Source organism: Nothobranchius furzeri, chromosome 14 (genome assembly GCF_043380555.1).
Source record: "Nothobranchius furzeri strain GRZ-AD chromosome 14, NfurGRZ-RIMD1, whole genome shotgun sequence".
Lineage (NCBI taxonomy): Eukaryota > Metazoa > Chordata > Actinopteri > Cyprinodontiformes > Nothobranchiidae > Nothobranchius > Nothobranchius furzeri.
The window spans coordinates 29,950,132-29,972,932 of record NC_091754.1 but is presented as its reverse complement, the minus strand read 5'-3'; the positions used below and the strand labels follow the sequence as shown (position 1 = coordinate 29,972,932).

Here is a 22,801-nt window from a genome sequence, read left to right as displayed (position 1 = left end):
ATCAGAAAACAAATGCCAAGGTCACACAAAATCACTTTGATTGGCATTTTCTAAAAAACATCCCCATAAAGTTGTTTAAAAAGGGTTTTATATCACTTTAATCACACCAGGCCTGCAATTGTTGCTGTAACAGTTCCATTAAAATACAACAAGAAACCAGGTGTGATTTTGAAAGGAAAAAACATTCAAACTAAAATCCTGTAGTATTTCATTGCTGTTTTTGGTTCCGGAGATAAAAACCCGAGAATCTTAAGAAAAACCAACTTAGAGGAAACTATCACAATCAGCAGAAATGGCCGCTTAAATGTGTTTGGTAAGATTTGCTGTAAACTGACCTTCAGCTCCCAATGAAAGGTCATCTTCAAAGCTGCAGCCGTTCTTCAGCGCTCCTGTTCACACGCACAAACAGAGTACACACACTGAATTAGGGTTGTGTTGACACAGTGGCACTCAACCTAATTTCACTTTAAACAAGTTGGTTTTAGCTGACGTTCAAAGAATAAATGTGATGCGAAAAATAAACAGAAGACACGGATTACCTCTGCAAAGGGAAGCACTCTGATCATCTATAGAGCCTCTGTTAGGAGTGCTGGACAAGAGACACACATATCATCAGAGTTAAACATTAACTTAAAACCATAAACTCATTCTAAACAAAAAAATATTCCACAAAAAGTCCTGTTAAAGCATTCATTGCAGGACAGTTCCTGCAAACACTTCCTTTAGAACAAAACCAGATTAACTTTTTTATGGGATCCCTGATTTGTTGATTTTTTGCACGGAATGTAATTGGCAGCAAGTGTCCACGTCTCTCATGCTTATCTACTCGTATCTTTAAATGAGCCAGGTAACCTGCTAACTCACCACCCAACATGACTCATGAGACTTTGTGCAATGCTCATTAGTTTATGTAAAGCCAGTGACACTCAGTGGTGTTGGCATGGCTGGTATTGCTACATCTCCACTCAAAATCAACCTCAAGCCAGTTTTATTAGACCCTTCCTTCAACACATAATGCAGTTAAACAACCCAGCAGATTTTTATGAAGTGCTTGAAGAGAGTCAATGGTGGGCATGGCACGAGAGCTGCAACGGAGAAAAACTACAAAGATGGCGTCAGCTCAAGAACGGCGTATGTTTCAAATGGTTTGTACGATTTGCACTTGGGCTTTTCATTGATATGAGCAGACAGGATCCTTCCTTTTCTTCTACACCGGGTATGGTGAAAGGGTCACATGCTTTTTTATTATTATTAAAAGAAAGCTTATTTCTAAATCTTGGGATATTTAAATTTTTTTTGTCTTACTTTAAAAGATGAAAAAGAACGAGTGACAAGTCAAAAATCCTCATTTCCATTTAGTTACGAAATACTTTTGCACAATAGTTGAATAATTTTGCAAACATACAGTCCCGATCAAAAGTTTAAGACCACTTGGAAAAAGGGATAAATAGCATATTTTGCATGGTTGGATCCAAAGATTCAAATTCTCTTTATGAAACAGTCAGATTTTAGGTTTTACTGGCAATAACTACAACTGGCTGAAAGTAGCTGTGGATTAGCTGGTCTGAACTGCCTCCAACAGCTGGTTGCTAGAAATACCAGCTAGAGTTCTTATCAAAAGGGACAAACTTCAGATCACTTACCACAACACCAGTGGTTGTGCAACTTGTGCAATTATGTGCAGCTGCAGTACTTCTTGTCTTCCCACTTTGCACAAGCAGTTCTGTTGCCCTCATGCCCCAGCCCTGCAGCTGTTGCTGTAGCAACAGGGGAATCTCAGATTGCTGTATATTGCAACTGCAGCCACAACGTAGTGTGTATGTCAGGGTTTTGAGTGACGGTGGTTGAAATTGTATGTGTGTGATAATCATGTTGACTCAGTAGAAGGAACCCCTCCTCTGTTTACTCTTCCTTCCTTTTCTGCCACACTTTCTGTCTTCTGTCTTCCTCCTTTCCTTCTCTGCCTCAGACTTTGCCTTGACAGCTCTATGGGCCCTATCGATGGGTGTAGGCTCACATTTGTTTGTGTGAATGTGTATGCCAGCACTCTGAAGTCTGGTGTGTTTTATGACTAGGTGTGGGTTGAGTGTCAAACCAACAATAACCACAGAAAAAAACCCTTTTAAACGCAGATACCTCAAGATTTCACCATAAAATTCATTTTGTTTATTGACCCTTTGCATATGGCATCATGCTACTAATGGGTATGCCTCTTTTGTCATGGTGGACATCAAAGGAACCATTTATGTCCATTAAAACCCAGTTAAGCTAGTCCAAAACAAGTTAGTTTGCAGTTTTATTTTGTTTTCACAGTAAAATGGTAATAGTTTGCTGCACGGTTAGCTGCACTAACAGACAAGGGTGTTAACTCAACTTATCTAATAACTTTGATGGAGACAGAAGACAGGGATGGATGGCAGTGGTAAATTTGACAGACTAGCAACCCTCAAGTATTTTCATATCTGAGGTAAACACTTTTTACCAGATGAGATTAGCATTCATATATTTCATGAGCAAGAGAAGGACTGACTGTGACAGAGCTGAAATGATAAATGTAAAGTGATTTTATTACTTCTTTAGTATTGATAATCCTATTTTTCTCTATGGAGGACGTGTTATTTTACACTATAGTGAATTACTAGAAACTAACGACATTGTCTCAATGTAGGATTGCGTAATTTATTTTGCATGATGAGCTTCGCTGTTATCGATATCTCGTCTCCCCGGCGTGAGAGTAGCAGCTGGTCATGATGACCCTGCCAGCAACAAAAACTGGTTGAGATCCGGACTTTTTTATTTATTTTTTAATCATCTCCGGTGTAAAGTGAAGCATTGTTAATCAAATAATGTCATAAATCCAGCGGGGTAAATTCCAGCAAAGTCGGCAACGTGTTTATATCTGAACAGCAGCAAAGAAAACGTAAGCTAATGTTTGTAAGCTAGCTAACTCTTAACTTTTGTAAATACTGCTCTCTATGAGCCCTACCTAGGTGTGCTAAGTCTACCTACAAGTGAACTGGGCCTGAACTTGGAGAAACCAGGCCAAACTGGCAAAAATAACCAACCTCACTGTCCACTTTTGCCCTCCATCCAATACTCAAAACAGGTCCCTGAGGTCCAGTGACCAAAGGCAAGGCAAGGCAGCTTTATTTATGGAGCACATTTCAAACACAGAGGCTATTCAATGCGCTTTACAATTATCAGGACATGATATAAAAACACATAAAAACATAAATTAAAATACACACAAGTGGAATTACAGTTTAGAGCTAAAGGAGAAGCCAAATTGCAGCGCAGATTACAGTGGAGATGACGCATGAGAAAGAAACAGTTCATTTAAAGGCTGATGAGTACATTATGGTTTTTAGTTTGGTTTTAAACAACACTACGGTTGGGGCAGATCGGAGGTCATGGGGAAGCTGATTCCATATGTGAGCAGAATAGTAGCTAAATGCATCTCCACCATGTTTTGTTCTGATCCAAGGTTCTACCAGCTGATTGTTACCTAAGGATCTCAGAGCGCTATTGGGTGCGTATACAGGAATGAGATTGGACAAGTATATTGGCCCCATGCCATTGAGTAATTTATAAAATAATAGGAACACTTTGAAATCTATCCTGTAGTTTATTGGCGACCAGGATAGGGATCTAAGAACAGGAGTGATGTGCTCCGTTCTCTTAGTTCTTGTTAAGGCTCCAGCAGCAGCATTCTGAACAAGCTGCAGTTGCTTCACAGCTTAAAAAAGACCAGTTAGGAGACCATTGCAGTAGTCCAGCTGACTAGAAATAAAAGCATGAATTAGGGTTGTCACGGTAACCGGTGTAGCGGTAAACCCCAGTAAAAAAGTTGACAATAATAATAACCGTCTTGTTTTTAAAAAAATATATTATCTTGGTGGGATTACCGTGGCTGCGATGTAGGCGCGGTGACCCTTACTAGCCACCGTATCATCTGCTGAAGTTGCTGGCGGCACATGCGCGCTTTGTTGTTTACAACAAAAACTTTCTTGAAGCTAAAGCTGAAATAATGGTCAAAGGAGGAGACAGCAGCGCTCAGGAAGACATTTTTATCCCTCAAAGAAGACAAAGTGGGAAGTACGGGCATCTTTTGGATATTTGAAGAATGCCGAGGGACAGTTTATAGAAGACGGCTATCCTGTTTGCAGCACATGCAGAAAAAGTGTCTGTGAAAGGCAGCAACGCTTCAAATCTCATGACACATCTGCGTGACCATCATCCACAACTCTACAGTCAACACAAGGTAAGCTAACGTTAGCGTTTTAGCTAAAATGCGTGATCCGAGGATTTGGGTTGAGGGAGAAAGCAACGAGTCGCTATATAAAGCAGCCGCAGCGCCGCTACCTGCATATAAACCGTGTCGCGGACACCCCCATGTTGAAATGATGCTATGCATTACGGGGCTCCCAGGGGCAGATAAGAGTTGGTCTCTCTCCGAGAATAATTATGAATTTAACAATGATTACTGCCTGATGACATTTTCCCACATCTGCAAAGCTCACTGGAAGGACACAAACCGAGGACAATATTTTCCTAATATAGGGTTTATTACTCAAGGGTAAAAAAGTATCCGATTAGAAGGCTACTTGAGTACTGAGTATCATCTTATCTAATTTTTCTAAAATGATGACATCAAACAGACAAAAAATAAGAAGTTGTGGGAAAATATTGGTATTTTAAAAACAAAAAGGGAAAAAATGTAAACAAATAAACAACATAATTACAAAATAGCACATTTTAGGCAAAATTTTGACACAAACTGAGGACAATATTTCCTGACATACAGGGTTTATTTAATTGTGTGAAAATGTAGCACGTTTAAAAAAAATACCGCGATAATACCAAAAACCGTGGTAATTTTGGTCACAATAACCGTGAGGTTCAATTTTCACACCGTGATAACCCTAGCATGAATACGTTTCTCCAAGTCTGGTCTGGACATGAGACCTCTGACTCTTGATATTTGATGAAGATGATAAAACGCTGATTTAGTTATAGTCTTAATATGTCCAGAGAAGCTCAGGTCGGAGTCAATGATAACACCAAGATTTCTAACCTGGGTCTTTGTCTTTATTCCCCTGGATCTAGCGTACTGGTTGTGCAGCACCAGGCTAAAGACCAAAGGTGACAGATAATTTGCTGCTGTGGTCCCCAGACTCTGGAACTCTCTCCCCCAGAGCCTGAGATCAGTGGACTCAGTGGTCTCCTTTAACAAGCAGCTGAAGACTCGCCTTTTTAAGCTGGCTTTGGTGTGACCTTTGGTTGATTCTTCATCCCTACCTACTCATCATTCTGCTCTTTCTACGAATTCTGCCTTTCTCAGGATCCACTGATTGCCTTTTTCTAACTCATTTTCCCTTTCCACACATTTTTTTAAATCACAATTTTTACTTTTTCCGTTTTAATAATATAGTTTTAATCATTTTTAATCCTTTTTTTCATTTATGAAGCACCTCGTGATTTTTATCTTGAGATGTGTTTATAAAAGATTGTTTCTTCTTCTACTACTTCTGTAATTCACCGTTTATGACCAACATGTTGGATCCATGTGATCAGGTGACGTATACACGAAGGGTCAATACCCAATCCCTGTGATATGTGAATTATCCATTAGAATTTTTTTTTTGATTAATTCAATGAAATTCCAAAACGATCAACGGAAATTTCTAACTCACAGAAAGCTGTTCTTAATTATTTAATTTTAAATAAAGTGAACATTTTACCCACAAAGGTGGTGAATGGATACTGTACCTGCAATCCAAGAGCCAGCTTACTATCTTGTTTGGATCTTGACCTGATGGAAAATACAAATATTAAAGTGATAAGTCAGCATATGTTTGATAGGGATTACTATATATTATAACTGCAACACGCCAGACTTCACAATGTCTCAACTTCTCAGGTGAGCACAATTCAGTATCCTACCTGCAGCTGACAGAACTCAAGAGAATTATCAGTTTGGAGAACTTGGAAGATACGTTTAATTATTTTTCAACAGCAAATTACATTGTAGACATAAGACTTGTGAATTACCTTTTTTAATGGAGTACTTTTATTGGACCCTTGTGAGTGTAAAAATATAATTTTTCATGAATCTGGCAACGATTAGAGGATTCAAATGGTGGGTTAGGCATTTTGGATGCCTCTATTGTTGATTGGAATGAATCATTGGAATTCCAAGAATCCTAGCTTTCTTATGATGTACATATGTACATAGAAAGGGTTGCTAAAGACGCTGATTTGACCTGGAAGTGTGTCCCATCCATTAGACTACCCCGGAGGTCAATAAATTCTTCTAATCAAGGTCAAAACTGAAGTGGCACAGATCAGAAATAGAGTCTAGTTCAGGTATTTTTTTTTACTAAAATGTTGATTTTATTAAAATTTTGGGTAAAACATTCTGAAAAATGAGCAATGTCTTTGACACTTGAACTCATCCCAACCTGTTCCTTCAGAGTGTGCCTGGGTGTCCCCGTTACTTTGGCTTTGCTGGGTGTCAGGGGGGTCACTGGACTTTGGGTTGGACCCTTGTATTTGGGACTCTCTGCTCTTGGCAAATACTTGACGCCGCACACAAGCCATGTAGACAGGCTCTTTGTTGGAATCTGAGGATCAATCAAAGAGAGACGGCGTAGATGCCGTCAGTCAGGTCTGACAATTCTTCAGCTAACAGACTAAAAACAAACTGGGTGAGTTTAAACACGCATAACCTCAGGGGTCAACTCGACTTGTGATAACAAGAGGCTAGGACTGAGTAAACTTTTATCACATAGTGCAAAGGTTTCTCCCCATTCTCAGCAAACACTTAAGCAATTTACATTTGTGAAAGGAAAATAACCTACTTGCAGCAGTGTCTGTTTTTATTTCCACAGGTCCACTCTTCATTCCCCCTTATCGTTGAGATCAGTAAGAAGACCATCAGCTGGAATGAAAACATACCTGCAGAAAGACAGAATCTATTTAAACATCAGGCATTAACACACAAGTGACTAGAAGTCATTAAATCAAACAACAAGAAGTATTCAAGAGTGGTTATTTTGATAGTGGAGTTTTATTAACAAACAAGAATATTGTTGCTTTGTGTTTGAGTGAATGTAAAAAGAGGCTTCAGGCTCAGTGGTTAAAACGGTTATCTAGATTAGCACCACAGGAGGGAGGAGAAAGTGAGATGAGCCACGTAGTCACCAGCAGATACACGCTGCTGAAATACCAGCAGCAGGAGCTTTCAGCTTGGACTGGGATCCATCCATCTTTACAAGGCTCTTACAAACCTGGATAATACCATTTATGGGTTAAATGTCTACGATTTTTATATTATCTTGCTTTGCTTGTTTCATGTTTCAAAACAATGTTGGTTTTCAACCATTTCAGGCTGTTTTCTTTTCATTTGAGGACATCAAGGTCCGGACAGACGTGACCCAAGGGACGTCTCTGTCCCTCTGGGTGGATTTAGCTCATATGCGAAGACAAAAGCATGGAAAGCTCATGGAAGTCAGAACATGATAACTTGTTCTGAACTGGTTTTAAGATGGGAAACTTAACCAAACTAAAAACAATCATTTGAAAGAGTTTGATGAAAACATTAGTGAATCAAGTGCAGCATACAAATCTCACAATGCTCCATGCTTGCTTGTTGGTTCTGGTGTAAATTAGTTCAAAGTGGTTCCAACACTCCTTTGCCTTTTTTAGACACGTTTTGGCATCGTCTTATCTAGCCTTTCTATTCTGAACGCTTTGTGTTGAACCTTTTGTATTTATTCTTGTGAGGTATTTCCTTTAATGGTAGAGTCAACTTTCTTCACTTGCTTGTGCATGTTCCAGGTCACCAGAGGGCTCTTTGATGGTTTCCTTTGATGGATTTGCTGTTTTAAGGATGCCTTGTTTTGCCTGCACTCAGAGCTGACCACATGTTTTCCACCTCCCGACATCAGCTTCCATGCAAATGCTACAAGTGGACTGATCACCAGGTCTATAAACGTCATACCGGATGTAAAAATATGTTGGAAGTGCCTAAACAAGGTGGAAGGAGGTCAGAGTTAACTCATGTCCTGAAACGTCTGAAAAGCATCAACTAGTCATTTACAAGCTAACTTTAGACGGGGATCTTGCATAAATTCTCAAATTTTAGTCCTTTAATTTAGACTGAGGACATGTACATATAAAAATTTCATTTCCTGTAAAAAGGTGCAATGAAACTTCCATGATGCCCATGTAAAATGATCTATGTAAAAGCTCCTGTGTCAGTGAAAAAAAAGAATAAAACTTTAATGAGAAAGTCCCAATTTCCCAGTTGGTTCACATTGCAGCCCTCATCTTAAAGTGATTAAAGGGGAACTAGGCAGTTTTGGCAAGCTTTTAGCACCCCCTAGTGTCTGTTTGCGGAGCCAAAAGCAAAACCCATCTCCTCACTGTGAGTTTGTCTTTTTAACACCTTAATCTAACAACCGAAATGTCTCCCAGACATTCTTAGTGTATTATTCTTCACCAAGTTAAACAAATCAGCTGTGTTCGTGATCTAAAGCATGCAGGAAACGTGCTGGAAGCAGCCTGCAGCGGAAGTGGAATATTCTGGCCACAGGGGGGTGATAGGCACTGGGTGGCTGTTCCTTAACCCTGAAGGGTCATTTTAGCGCATACTGGCTAAAGAAAATTATTTCAAAACATGAAAAAGTTGCTAAGTATCCCTTCAAAATAAACTTCCTCTGTAGGGCAAGGAGATCCGCCATCCAAGGAGAGCCTGGAGTAGAACCGCTCCTCCTCCTCCTCCTCAAAAACAGTCTGAGGTGGTGGATGGATGGATTTTCTCTCCAATCAAGAGACTATTAGTTTGTGTAAAACGTATTTTCTTAAACGTCTTACCCTTTTCATTCCCACTGATAAATTTAGTGATGTTGAAGTCATTAATTAGTCACCTATATATTTATTTCTGTCTTGTGCCTGTTTATTTCATTCAGAGTGTTAAATATTGTGGATGACCCTGATGAATGCTAGAAGTTGAAACTTTTTTTAACATTGCTTTTCAATCTAATATAAAGCAAGTAGGTGTCAAAGAACTTTATCTCTTTTCCCTCTGAAACTGCATGGCTTGGTTTAAATAGTAAAAACTAAAAATCTCTGACGGGAAAGTGCAAAAGTAATTTGATTAGAACTAGTTAAAAGTCCAACATTCATTTTATTTAATAAACTATTATTAGATAAAGATTTATTGCATTCTGCTGATCTGTCCTCAGAATTAAATCGCAGCACTGTTCTGCAGCACAACAGTTTCACTGTGCGAGAAACAGAAAACTAAAGTGTGCAAATGTGCATCTGTTCATTTACCTACCTGGGCATGAAACAGACTTGTGCTCCCATCACAAACCACTGAGGGAACACGTGAAATGCAAACTACAGATTAAGACAGCTGAAGGAGCGTGCAGCAGCTCTAAACGAGAACGTGTGAAACAGGAAGCAAATGTTTAGAGTGAAGAACAAGACAACTTCCTGTCCGACAGAAAGAGAGAGCAGAGCGATTATGAGAGTCGTGTTTATTTTTAGAACTCTTGCAAATACTAAACAAACTGGAAAGACTGAAAACAACAAAAACAGCTTTCCGGAGCTGAACTAGGGTCAGGGAAACCTCAACACCAGTGTGTTTAATGTTTAAATGAACATTTAGCACAAATAAAACCATCACAGGGCTAAAACACAATTCACTTGTTACCATTTCCCACTCAATGTTGCTGTCCACATTTATTACCGTTTTAAACTCTAAAACATGGCCACTCTATCAGGTTAATGACTAAATCAAAGAACATTTATATTTACACATCAAAAGTAGAATGTTTGATAAAATAACTACCTGAAATAGTTTATAAAAGAACAAACTACTGCTGTGGTTTCTACACTCAAAAACATCTCTAAAACAAACACGTTTTAGCTGACAGCAGCAATTGAAAGCCTGCGCCAAAACAGTTATGCTAAAGTTGCTTGTGACTACCATGATCAACCACATGCACAAATCTGAAAATAGACATTTCCAGTAACAGTCTGTCTCTTCAACTTCTAAGAATTAATTTCTTCCACAACGTCAAACCATTCAACCTGGAGTGAAGACGAACTGGTCCACATAATGGCACAACCACTGCCGTACTTTAAGGGTGGAACAGGTTGATGTCTGGATTGTCCAAAGGACTTTTAGAGAACTACAAAACACAGATTTGCAGAGATGAGGACAAAGTGGAGTTTGGTGTCTTGTCCAAAGATCATCTGATACCCGAGGGAGCTAGAATCAAACCAGCAACCTCAGTTTGACAAACTATTAAACTCCTGAAAAGCATTCGCCTCACCTCACGGATTAGCTCTACTCTTCAAGTGTTCTGAAAGATATTTGTGGACTAACCACTCCTAGGCTGTTGTGTTTGAGTAACTGGAAAAGGGCGAAGTCAAAATTCTTTAAATTTCTTCTTAATGTGCCACAAAGGCTTAGAAAAACACTTTAGTTTGAGTCCTTTTAACGGCCTAACACCACGCGTTGTTCTTGCGAAGCATTCATTTTCTAAAATAAACCCTTTCGTCTTCAAGAAAAAAAACAGAAAGAACAATGTTTGGCAAATATTACATATATCTTTATCTTTACAAATGTTTTTTGTGATTCTGCTCCACTGTCATCCGCAATTAAATAGACACTTGAGGCAGAAGCCATAAAGCAAGGCAGCTTCAGAACTGCGGACAAACACGACAGCCATAAATGTTAATTCTACAACCGATAACATAATGTCCCACATGTATGTAACTGTAATTCTACATGTAACATGAAATGCTCTGCTGTCTGTTTTATTTTACTATAAACTGGATGTCACTGAGAAGTGGAGGATGACCCACTGGCTGCAGGAATATCCTGCCTCGTTACGATAAGATGCCAGTTCTGACAGGAGCCAGACTCCAGAGTTTAGTCCATGTCACGGTTAAAGCAGGACAACAATCAAAACGCTCTACTTCTTCTTTGAATCATTATCTGTCAAGGACAAGCTTTTCTTCAGTTTCAAACACAGACTAGATCTTTTTAAATAACCGAGCCATGAAACTAAACAAAATAATCCAATAAGTTTTGCAAGAACAGGACGCCAGGATGAACAAATCCATTTTCAAGTAGAGAACCACTCGTGTATTAAGCAATAACACATTCATTTTATCACCCGAGTGTTTTTATCCGTCTGTTAGCTCCACAGAGCCAATACAATGAAGGCAACAACTCAACTTCACAGAAATTGAGCTAAAATGTGGACATCAAAGGCATCATCTGAGGGAGAGCTTGCAACCTTGCGTGAGATTGTTCAGAACTTATTGTCAAGATTTGACCCAAAAGACAATATTGTCAAAATTTCTCTTCATAAAATGGTCTTACTTTAAAATGGACAGAAAGGAGACATTTAATAGAGTCACATCTTGGGCCTCTCTCCTGCAGGTGTGGCCCTCAACACCGACTGCAGGGTCTCAAGGGCACTAATCTAGAGACGTATTTGGATGCTATAATACATTGGCGTTAGGTACACTTTGAATTTCTTAATCTCATTATGACAAATAAAAATGTAGACCTAAAATAATTGTATGGTTGCATAAATAATAACTATTGTAATTTAACTATAGTATAAATTAAGAAATATGCATAAAAAATCTTTTTTTTTGTTTGTTTTATTGGTTGTGTCAGAAAACTAAATAGTAGAAAGTAGGGCTGGGCGATATTCTATTTTTGCCATATCACGATTTTTCCAATATTTTATCGCGATTTCGATTTTATCACGATTTTTTTTATCCATGAATAGCATAACTTCAATTGCGTATTAAAGAAGAGAAACATTGAATAAATAAACATTTATTCATATTAGGGATAATCAGCACAGTGCTAACACACTTATATTTTAAACTCACACCAGAGATGATAAAAGCCCTGAGAGAAACAATTACAAAAATCAGTTTTTCTCGTTTTTCAAGTAACTTAACATAAATTAAAATCGTAAACATATTTAAAGTGCAAACATGTCAATTGCAAACGTATTGTGCAAACATTAACTTGTTCAAAATACTATATAGCTCCCAATTGCTCATGTAGTGGATAGTTAAGCTCAAATACGGCTCTGATGTGCGGCTGGACCAGAGATCTCTTGTGGTAGCAAAAAACTGCGCATTCTGAATATTTTCTGCAACAAGTCTCTAAATAAAGTAAAATTTTCCAGTGCAGATTGGAGACAACCCATAGAAGCACTGATTTGATCTCATTTCAGAGAAAAATAGAACAGGTTAGATGCACCTAATAAATAAAATTACTAACAAACTCAGGAATCCGTTTCTTTGCTTCACTGTTCTGGTGCTGAAAATATCACTAATGCGGATCAAAGGAGATACACAGATGAATGCACCTCTTATTATTTGGAAACTACATTTACTGCAGCTGGCAGAGGCAGAGATTGTTTCTATTGATACACGGAGTTTACATAATCATTTTAAATTGTAAAAGGGGAAGACTGCAGGAGGGAGCGGTAAATTACAGGGGGTCCCAGCAAAAACAAGAAACTACGAGTCTGATGAAACCCGCTGGTTTTCCATCAGGCAGTCACGGGGCAGCTCCAACGACCCAGTGACCGAGCTCAGTCCGGTACCGACACCGGCTCGGCAGAGGGTGAACGAGCCGAGGCGGCGTCGTGCTCTGCTTAAGAAGCGGTGTTATTTTCCTGCTTCAGAAGAAGCGTCCAACGTGTTTTTACGCTTTCTCCGAGACATGTCACGTCGCTAAGTTGTTAGCGCCGCGCGCTAAGGAAACCCTGCGTTACTCTTCGGAACGAAAACCTCGTTGTCGCTCAGCCGCGGCGAAGCCATGTTTGTTCACACACAGGTGAAAACAAGCGGGGCACTAATATATTACTATGACTCACTCTGATTGGTTAAGGGTCAAACAAAGGCGTGTCATTCGTCTGAGGTAAGTTCCCTTTTCATTCAGAGGCAGAAATTCAACAGCAGAGCTGTGAATCGTGATAAAACGGTCTCTCAAAAATGACAGATCGTCAGATGTGTAGATCGTAAAACGGTCTAAAATCGTCATATCGCCCAGCCCTAGTAGAAAGTGATCATCACCTTTACCTGCATTTCACAGGACTTTAATTAAGAAAAATGTGCTAATAAAAAATGCATGTCTTTGCACAGATGGTAATATCAAAAAGTTAGCTCTTTTTTTTCTCTAGGTTTGTGACATCACGTTTCCTATTTTGTTCTATTTGTGTTTTTTCCCACAAAAATGTTTAACGGGAATTTTTATTTCCTCTTTGTCAGCAGACAAAAAGCAAAGAAACTTAAATGACGTGTGTTAATCTACTAGAGAAACATGAAAGTCAATGTATCATCAATAATTCACAACAATGTTCCTAACCAGGGCTTTTGGCATGAAAATATCAACGTAACTGTAACGGAATGAAATGACTGTTTTCCACCAAAAGTCATTTCCCCCCTCTCCTCTGACACAGAACTAGTCTGCATGCGATATGGCCTCGGGGTCTCATGCATTTGCTATAAACTGCTTCTTTCTAGCTCAAGAGAAGAATGAAGAATGGACTCTCTCCTTTTAATAAATCAAAGAACTCCATTTTAATAAAGCTAATCAAACAAAGGGTTAGTAAATAAATAAGATGTGACCAATCTGTGAAATCAAAATATTAATTACTTTGTTATAATCCTATAGAATATAATAAGTAATATGACTTTAAATATTTCCACTAGGACTGATCTCACGTAGCGTTAAGAGACGACACATTGCTTTTACTGAACCAATCAGAATCTGCCAGATCTGACGGAGGCGTGGTTTTGGTGGTGCTTGGTAAATCTGTCATCTTTTCATTCGACCATAAAACAAAACATCCAAAGTATAAAACTATGCCCAAGTCATCTTTAACGCCAGTTCAAAGCGTTCTAGAGAAGTGTCGGAGTGGCCAATCCGTAACTTTACTCTTCAGCCAAAAGAACCGACAAACTGGATAAAATCTGTTGCTGTTCCAACTGCTGCAACGGTTCCTTTCAGAATAAAAGCTGAACCATCACGACCCAGGTTTGGGTCTCACTAGATGCCAACAAAACCGTCGTGGCCCAGAAGTATCTCAAAAACTGGTCTGGTCGGCAACCGCTGCTTTTCCTACCGGCTTTGGTTCCAGAGAGGGTCCAGCTGGACCTCGACATTCCTGATCTGACGGGGACTTCCACAAGGGTATGTGGGCCGACGGAATGGCATCGAATGTGTTTATGAATCTCCTAACCAAAGCTTAACGTGAAGACATCACCTTCATTTCTCATGCATTGTTCCACAAATGTGGAATGACCTTCCAAGCACTACCAGAACAGGAGCTTCCTTTTCAATTTTCAAGAAACTCATGAAGACCCTGCTCTTCAGAGAGCATCTTCTTAACTAGCACCCTCCCTACACCCGTCCCCCCCCCCCCCCCTCTCTACTGTCCACTCCTTGTTCCCTACTCTCCATGGCTGATGTCAAGTTGTTGTTGTTATTGTTGTTGTTAGCCTCAAGGTCAATATGCCGATTATCACTTGTAAGTCGCTTTGGACTAAAGCGTCTGCTAAATACATAAACATAAACATTCATTTCCCATCAGAACTAATTGCTTCTTCGGATTTGCTGGTTCTGAGCAACATTCCACATTACACCATTCTCCGTCTCATTCACCATAGTTACACCATACATTTGGTGTTAAAGTTAGTCTAGTTTAATTTGTTTAGTAATAAATCTTTAAACTTTTAAACTTGACTCTCTCTCTTCTGTTGTCTCTGAATTAATACGAGGTTGTTATCTAATCCCTGCAATAAAAAGTTCCAATCTTCTGGTTAAAATAACCCAACAGATCCATAAGGTTGATTTCATATTTCCTATGGAATCCTACGTCTTATGGCTTATTAAATGACACAATTTAAATCATTACATCAGGTTACATTTACCCTTTAATTTTAAACATGTTTTTCTTTCTATACAATGTGTTGGTCAATCAAATCAAATATCATAGTTTAGATAACATGTAATTTAAATCATTACATAATTTTGTACAATACAAGCAAAGTTTAATAGTTTTTCTTTACACCTAAAATATTTTTAACTTTAGCTTGAGGCTAGAAAATGTTTTGCTGTTTATTATTTTTTTAGATTTCAGAAAATAAACTGTTTTTTGCAAGTATAATAAAGTGCACAATAAGTCCACGCATTACATTTAATAAGCATTAACTCAAGTATCCTCACAGTACTAATTTTTTTAACTAACTGTATTCTTTATAATTTTTTTTATTTTTTACCCCATTTTTGCCATTTACCAATGTTTACGTTAATTAAAATTCCTTCCCACCCTAACATCAGTTTAACACATTTTATGTGTATTTTCTAACACAAACAGCAGCAGTACCGGTTTACCTTTTCTGTATTTAGTTGAAACATTTTTATGATACAGTTTGTTCCTGCAAACACAATTTGAGCTGCAGGTGTTAAACACATTTAGGAGTTCAGGGAAAAACGTGTGTCTGTGAAATACACTCAACAAAAATATAAACACAACACCTGAGATGGACTTAAAGATCTAAAATTCATTCCAGATACACAATATTACCATTTCTCTCAAACATTGTTCACAAATCAGTCTAAATGTGTGATAGTGAGCACTTCTGCTTTGCTGAGATAATCCATCCCACCTCACAGGTGTGCCACATCAAGATGCTGATCTGACATCATGAGTAGTGCACAGGTGTACCTTATACTGCCCACAATAAAAGGCCACCCTGGAATGTGCAGTTTTTTGCTTTATTGGGGGTCTGGGGACTCCGAACCGGTCAGTATCTAGTGTGACCACCATTTGCCTCATGCAGTGCAATACATCTTCTTCGCATAGTTTATCAGATTGTCAATTGTGGCCTGTGGAATGTTGGTCCACTCCTCTTCAATGGCTGTGCGAATTTGTTGGATATTAGTGGGAACTGGTACACGCTGTCGTATACGCCGGTCAAGCACATCCCAAACATGCTCAACGGGTGACATGTCCGGTGAGTATGCTGGCCATACAAGAACTGGGACATTTTCAGCTTCCAAGAATTGTGTACAGATCCTTGCAACATGGGGCCGTGCATTACCTTGCTGAAACATGAGATGATGTTCATGGATGTGCAGCACAACAATGGGCCTCAGGTTCTCATCACAGTATCTCTGTGCATTCAAAATGCCATCAATAAAATGCACCTGTATTCTTCGTCCATAACAGATGCCTGCTCATACCATAACCTCACCACCACCATGAGCCACACGATCCACAACATTGACATCAACAAAGCTCTCACCCACACGACGCCACACACGCTGTCTGCCATCTACCCTGAACAATGTAAACCGAGATTCATCCGTGAAGAGAACACCTCTCCAACATGCCAGATGCCGTCGAGTGTGAGCATTTGCCCACTCAAGTCTGTTGTGGCGACGAACTGGAGTCAGGTCAAGACCCCGATGAGGACGACGAACATGCAGTTGAGCTTCCCTGAGACGGTTTCTGACAGTTTGTACAGAAATTGTTTGGCTATGCAAACCAATTGTTTCAGCAGAATGTCCGAGTGGCTGGTCTCAAGACGATCTTGGAGGTGAACCTACTGGATGTGGAGGTCCTGGACTGGTATGGTTACACGTCGTCTGCGGTTGTGAGGCTGGTTGGATGTACTGCCATATTCTCTGAAACGCCTTTGGAGACGGCTTATGGTGGAGAAATGAACATTCAATGCATGAGCAACAGATCTGGTTGGCATTCCTGTGGGCAGCATGCCAATTGCACGCTCACTCAATGCTTGTGGCATCTGTGGCATTTTGTTGTGAGACAAAACTGCACATTCCAGGGTGGCCTTTTATTGTGGGCAGTATAAGGTACACCTGTGCACTACTCATGATGTCAGATCAGCATCTTGATCTGACATCTTGATCTTGACACACCTGTGAGGTGGGATGGATTATCTCAGCAAAGCAGAAGTGCTCACTATCACACATTTAGACTGATTTGTGAACAACGTTTGAGAGAAATGGTAATATTGTGTATCTGGAATGAATTTTAGATCTTTAAGTCCATCTCATGAAAAATCGGAGCAGAAACAAAGGTGCTGTGTTTATATTTTTGTTGAGTGTATGTTTCCATTGGAGGGGAAAAAAAGTTTGTATTGTTTTCGATTAGAAAATTTTCCAAAGATAAAATTCTGTCTCAAAAGGCTTGATTCATTGAACGTCACATCCACTGACATGAGCTCTTATTTCAGAGGAAGATGAGCGCTCCTGGATTGGCTCTACTGTAAAATATTTCCTTGTTTGTCTCCACAAACATTTCTGGCAGCTGCAGCTACTATTCAGCAAATGAGGCTTTAATCACCCGTAATGAAAAATAACCCTGTTTTCCTACTGGGGAAAGAAATGGAACGATTTCCTCATTCTAGTCAGAAACATGCATGCTTCCTGCATATTAATGCAACATGGAAACTAAAAGGCTTACTTCAGACTCATTACATCACCCCTTCTAACTACCCGGAAGAAGTAGAGCCTACATCTTACATTTTGACCCCTGGATGAACAGGCAGTTCTCCATTTTTCTGCTGCTGGTGATATTAGAGGCCAACCGATAGTTTTTTTTTAAGGCTGATGCAGATTATTAAAGAATTGTTTTGCAGATGGACGATATCTAAAGCAGTTTATAAAGGCCGATATATATCCGTTTTAGCAGATTGTGAAAGACGACTGAACACTCACTGTGTGCAATATAAATTAAATAAGTCAATAAATTGCTTTATATTCATTGAACTTCAAATTTAAAACAAACTCAAAACATTAATAAATATGGTGTGTTGGGGTCCTTCGGGTCCTTTCTTCAGTCTAGTGGTGGCGGCAGTTGGCCTGATTTTTTAATTTTTTATTGGCCTTTGAAAATAATTTTGGGCAATGACCGATATAGAAACAAATTGAACATGTCGACTCGATATATCAGCCGGCTGATATATTGGTCGGCCTCTAATATTTATGCAACATAAACCCCACAGAATTTTGTCTAATGTAAAATTCACAATTAGCAGCAGAAATGATAAACATGCACAAAATAAAGAGTTGAGTATTAATTTGACCATTCCACATAAAGGCAGATGATTTGCATCTTTGGGTGATGTTTGCTTGTTTAAAGTGTGGCTTTCGAACTGCTACACAAAAAACATTCCCGGTATAGATTTTGGTTGGGATAACCAAATCCTGCTAAAAAAAAAAAGCTGTGTACTGGCTATCGGCTAGATGAGAAAACAAAAACGAAAGCACCTGAAAGCATCACCACTTACATCCTCTGATCTCAGGCTTTAAAGTTTATTTTAATATAAAATTACTAATAAAATAGGTACATTCAATGTTTGTAACAGTTATTTCAACAATTATGGTTGAGCTGATGGTTATTTTGATAACCATCTTTAACAGAATAGATATCCATCTTCAAAGCTCCTAGAATTTTGTGCAATTTCCACTCAGACACATACAGCTCAAATTTTTAACCAAACTTGGTCATTTTCTGCTTTTTAAAAAGAGCGGGAATCTCCAGTTTAGTTGATATATACCGAAAGATAGATGTCTAGATAGATGTCCAGACAGACAGACAGACAGAGACAGACATAGGGTGTGTACGAATCCACAGGAAGGATGCTTGTAAGAGTGCATTTTGAGGTCGATGACGTCACAGTGCAGCGAAGAGTACTGTCCGAATTCCAAGAATACTCATTCTCGCGTCCTCGCTCCGCCCACATTTCAAGGACGGGTCTGTTGTATCCTCACAGAACAAGGCTATCCCAGCATGCTTTACGCACCAGCTGTGGATTTTCAACAGGAAGAGAAAATGGGGAGAGCTACGAAGTTTTAAACGTAAGTTTGTTAAAAACTAGCCGTAGAAACATAAAAAGCTTAAAGCGGTTCAGTTTATAGGCATTTTCTGTTTGTATATTTGTTTTTTTAAATTACATTTTAGGCAGAAATCAGCCAGAACGTGCTTGTTTCACGGGTCCGTTATTCCTGTGTGTGTGTGTGTGTGTGTGTGTGTGTGTGTGTGTGTGTGTGTGTGTAGCAAATTAAACTTGTCATTTGCTTTAAGGACAACGGAGCAAAGAAGCGTTTTTATTAAGCTTAGAGATGAAGAGTGAAGCTGTTTACACACGCAACCACAGAAGTTCTTCTGTGTTCTGCTGTGAAAAGTAGTTTTACATTCAGGGATTTACACAGCTGAAACGTTTTAATGAAGTAAAAATTGTTTGTGTGAAGAATATAATTTTTATCTTCTCATGTGGATAAATGTAAAAATGTGTTTATTGCCTTTTTGTCACCTGTGGTCTCTGATTTTCTCTGTAGGACTGCAGGTGTCCAGGGTCAGGAGAGGCTTTACCTGTTGGTCCTCCTGGGAGAGAGGCCTTCTACTGTCACCATGTTAATGTTATTTAGCTGTTTGATATTTGAACACATTTATTAAAACAAATACTAACTGATAACTCTTTCTGGTCATTGATTTTATCACCGGTTTTATTATTACAGATGTTTTTTGAACATGTTACATGAACAGAAAATGAAAAGATGGTAAGGAGACAAGATTTATAATAAGTTACACTCATTTACAGATCAAAACCAGTATGGACCAGTTATGCACAGTTAAAGCAGGATTAATCTGAGTGACTCTTCCTGGATCATTTATTTAAACTGAGTGAGCAGGAAGTCTTTAACAGTGCAGCTGGATCTGCTGCAGGAGGATCCAGACGTGGATGGAGGGCTGGAGCAGACCCGTGGCTGGACGTTTCTGTTCAGAGGAACATCATACAGGACGGTCTGCAGAGAGCTTTGGGACGCTTCCTCTCACTGTCCACTCCATCGTCCATCTACAGGGCCTGCTGGGCTGGCTCAGACGACGACGGCTGTTACATCTCTAAGATGTATTCAGAAATATGAAATAAGGAGATGGTTTATGGATCCACTGGTATAACAATTGTGACTCTTCAGCAAATAAAACCACAGTGTTGTTTTTAATAGAGGTTCCTACATAAATGACTTGCCTGTTAACAGTAGTGGTGGTTTGCTGGTACCTCCTGCAGGACAGAGCACCACTGACCTCCTCCACACACATCTTCCTCAGGCTCATCCTCCAGACCCACAACTTCACCAGCACAGTGCATGCTAACCTGTAATGGATTTAAAAAAGAGGTTGTTTTTAATAGAAAAATGTAAAACAAACCTATAACCTGCAGTACACTGGTTCTGTTCAGTTTAAAGAAAAGCAGCAGGGAATAGTTAAATAAAAACTACAAAGAATTTACATTTTAAGACAGATCTAATCATTATTAGGCTTAAGTTGAATAAACAAACGCACATTGAAAAAACTTCAATGCTATTTTATTAAAAAGCCTGTTTTTTTTTTTAAAACGTTTTACCCCCGTTTGATGCAAATAAGAAGTTTTAAGGTCCAATTTACATTAGAAAACATCCTACTGAATTCAACATTTATAATGCATTTGGTTTATATTAATTACCTACATGACAATACTCTGTAGAAATGCGTTGTGTATGTTTAACAAGTTCATTCTGTAGCTTAAAACATACATGAAGCCATCTAAAGTTAGCATGTAAGTCCTGAAATCTTCTAGAATAAACAAAATTACTTTACCTGAAAACGGTTGTGAACAAACGCTGCTGATGGGAGTGAAGCTGCTGTAGCTCCTTAATATTCGTGCTCGATTTTCGCTAGCTTTAGCATTTTTCCTTTTGCATGTAGCTGCAGGTGTTGTGCCATAAATCGACTCGCTGCCAAAAAATGATAAGCTTCGTTTTTTCCAGTTCGGAAGTTGTTTTAAGTGTTGCTATTTGTCTTAAACGTTCACAATGAGGATATATTAATCCTTTTTGCAATATTTGCGATTGAAAGATGGTTTGTGGTAAGAACTGGCTTTCTTTATGTTACAGCCTTGATACTAAAAAATAAATAAAAAATGTAAAATGGCGCCCTGTATTGAATGTAAACGTTGTATAAATGTAAATAAACAATTCTCCAGCGATTTGATTTTTTCCCCCTTCCTTTCTTTAGTGGCTAGTAATCATTTTTTGGCAGCGAGTCGATTTATGGCACAACACCGGCACGGCTGTGACGGGACCTACGGGCCACCGTAGAGGTGAAGGCTGGACTGTCTGAATTCAGAGCCGCTGGGTTCCGGTCCTTGCTAGACTGGCGAGGACCCGTACTCATAAGCATCCTACCCGTGGATTGATTGATTGAGATTGTCAGACAGACAGACTCACAGACAGAGACAGACAGACTCACAGACAGAGACAGACAGACTCACAGACAGAGACAGACAGACAGATGAAAAACTCCATAGTATAACTTGATTTACTGACATTTTATGAAGTTGGTGACTTTAAATATTAATTTGTGTTTACATTAAAATCAATTCCTAGATTAAAAGAACTGATCTATACTACATAAAACAAAGTTGCTTGAGATGAAAACTTGGACAAATAGCAAACCTGAATAAAGCCACCAAGCAAAACAAGCAAACTATGTGTGCACGTTTTAGCAGCACATTGATTATGAAAGACGATTGACTCACTGTGTGCAATATCAATGAAATAAGTCAATAAATTGTTTTATATTTATTGAACTTCAAATTTAAAGCAAACTTAAAACATAAAAAAAAACGGTGTGTTGGGGTCCTTTGGGTCCTTTCTTCAGTCTAGTACTGATAAACAAGCAAAACAGGCAAAGGTTCATCTTCAAGGGTGTTATCTTAAAATGAAGGCCGATTTTTGAATTACTAGTACTACTACTAATAATAATAATAACAACAGTGAGTTAAAACTTGGCTTTTCTAACAGAAAAAAAACAGGTTTCAGGTGACCTCCTCTGCTTGGTCTCACTATTAAAGAACAGTTATTAAATATTTATAGCAAAATTAAAGCCTTCAAATTGTCCATGTGGGAATTAAGTAAATATTCAAGTAAATTAACAGTTTTTAAAGTACTTTTAAAAAAAGTAGGGATTCATTTCTCATAATTAGCAGCGGACGTTTTCTTCTCTGAAAAACACTCGCTTCCATCCATATGACAATTGTGCAACCTAATTGAGTCAACAGCAACAGGAAGAGTCCCACGCGTATGCACAAAGTTGTGTTGACGACCAAACTTTCCGAGCCACAAACACTCCAAGTCATGAAGACATTTGGAGTCAGTTTAACCTAAAACATGAGTTTAAAGCAGCCCAGTCCACTACTGGAGCCCGCTGTGAAGTTCAGCTGGACTAGAAGTTTCCCACTGACAGCAACTTACAGATAAATAAATAAAAACCTCTCCACTGACTCGCGAACAGCAGCAACACAACCGGCCGCTCCGGTCACTCACCGACATCTTCCTCCACCGTGTTTGTCTCTTTTCTCAAACGGTCCAAACTTTTCTAAAAACACTCCAACATTCCTTCTTCCGCTTCCTGACTGAAGGCAGGCAGCAGCATAAAACAGCAGCAGCGTGGAGGAGGAGTGGGAGGAGAAGGAGGCAGGAAGAAAAGGAGGCGGGTCTTTGAAATGCTGCAGTGGAGAAACAGCGCCTCCTTCTGGAGGAACGCGAATACTTGCACTCAAAACCAGGTGTAAAAAAAAAACATTTTGCTGCCGATTTTTTTTAAATCTTACTAGAGCAGATTGTAATTTACAAACAATTAAACTTTACATACACTGAACAAAAATATAACCC

The 22,801-nt window shown here is 39.0% G+C and overlaps 1 protein-coding gene across 1 annotated transcript in view; it reads right to left on the bottom strand.

The window, feature by feature from the left end:
• The window catches only part of itprid2 (ITPR interacting domain containing 2), a 49,551-nt gene extending 26,969 nt beyond the window's left edge, over positions 1–22,582 (bottom strand). Inside the window, exons 1-6 of the mRNA XM_015965952.3 lie at positions 22,454–22,582; positions 6,861–6,957; positions 6,462–6,623; positions 5,770–5,812; positions 540–589; positions 336–389 (exon numbers count right to left, since the gene is read on the bottom strand). Of these exons, the coding sequence (XP_015821438.1) occupies positions 336–389; positions 540–589; positions 5,770–5,812; positions 6,462–6,623; positions 6,861–6,903 (352 nt within the window). The 5' untranslated portion in view covers positions 6,904–6,957; positions 22,454–22,582. The remainder of the gene's footprint in view (positions 1–335; positions 390–539; positions 590–5,769; positions 5,813–6,461; positions 6,624–6,860; positions 6,958–22,453) is intronic.
• Between the last annotated feature and the right edge of the window lie 219 nt (positions 22,583–22,801).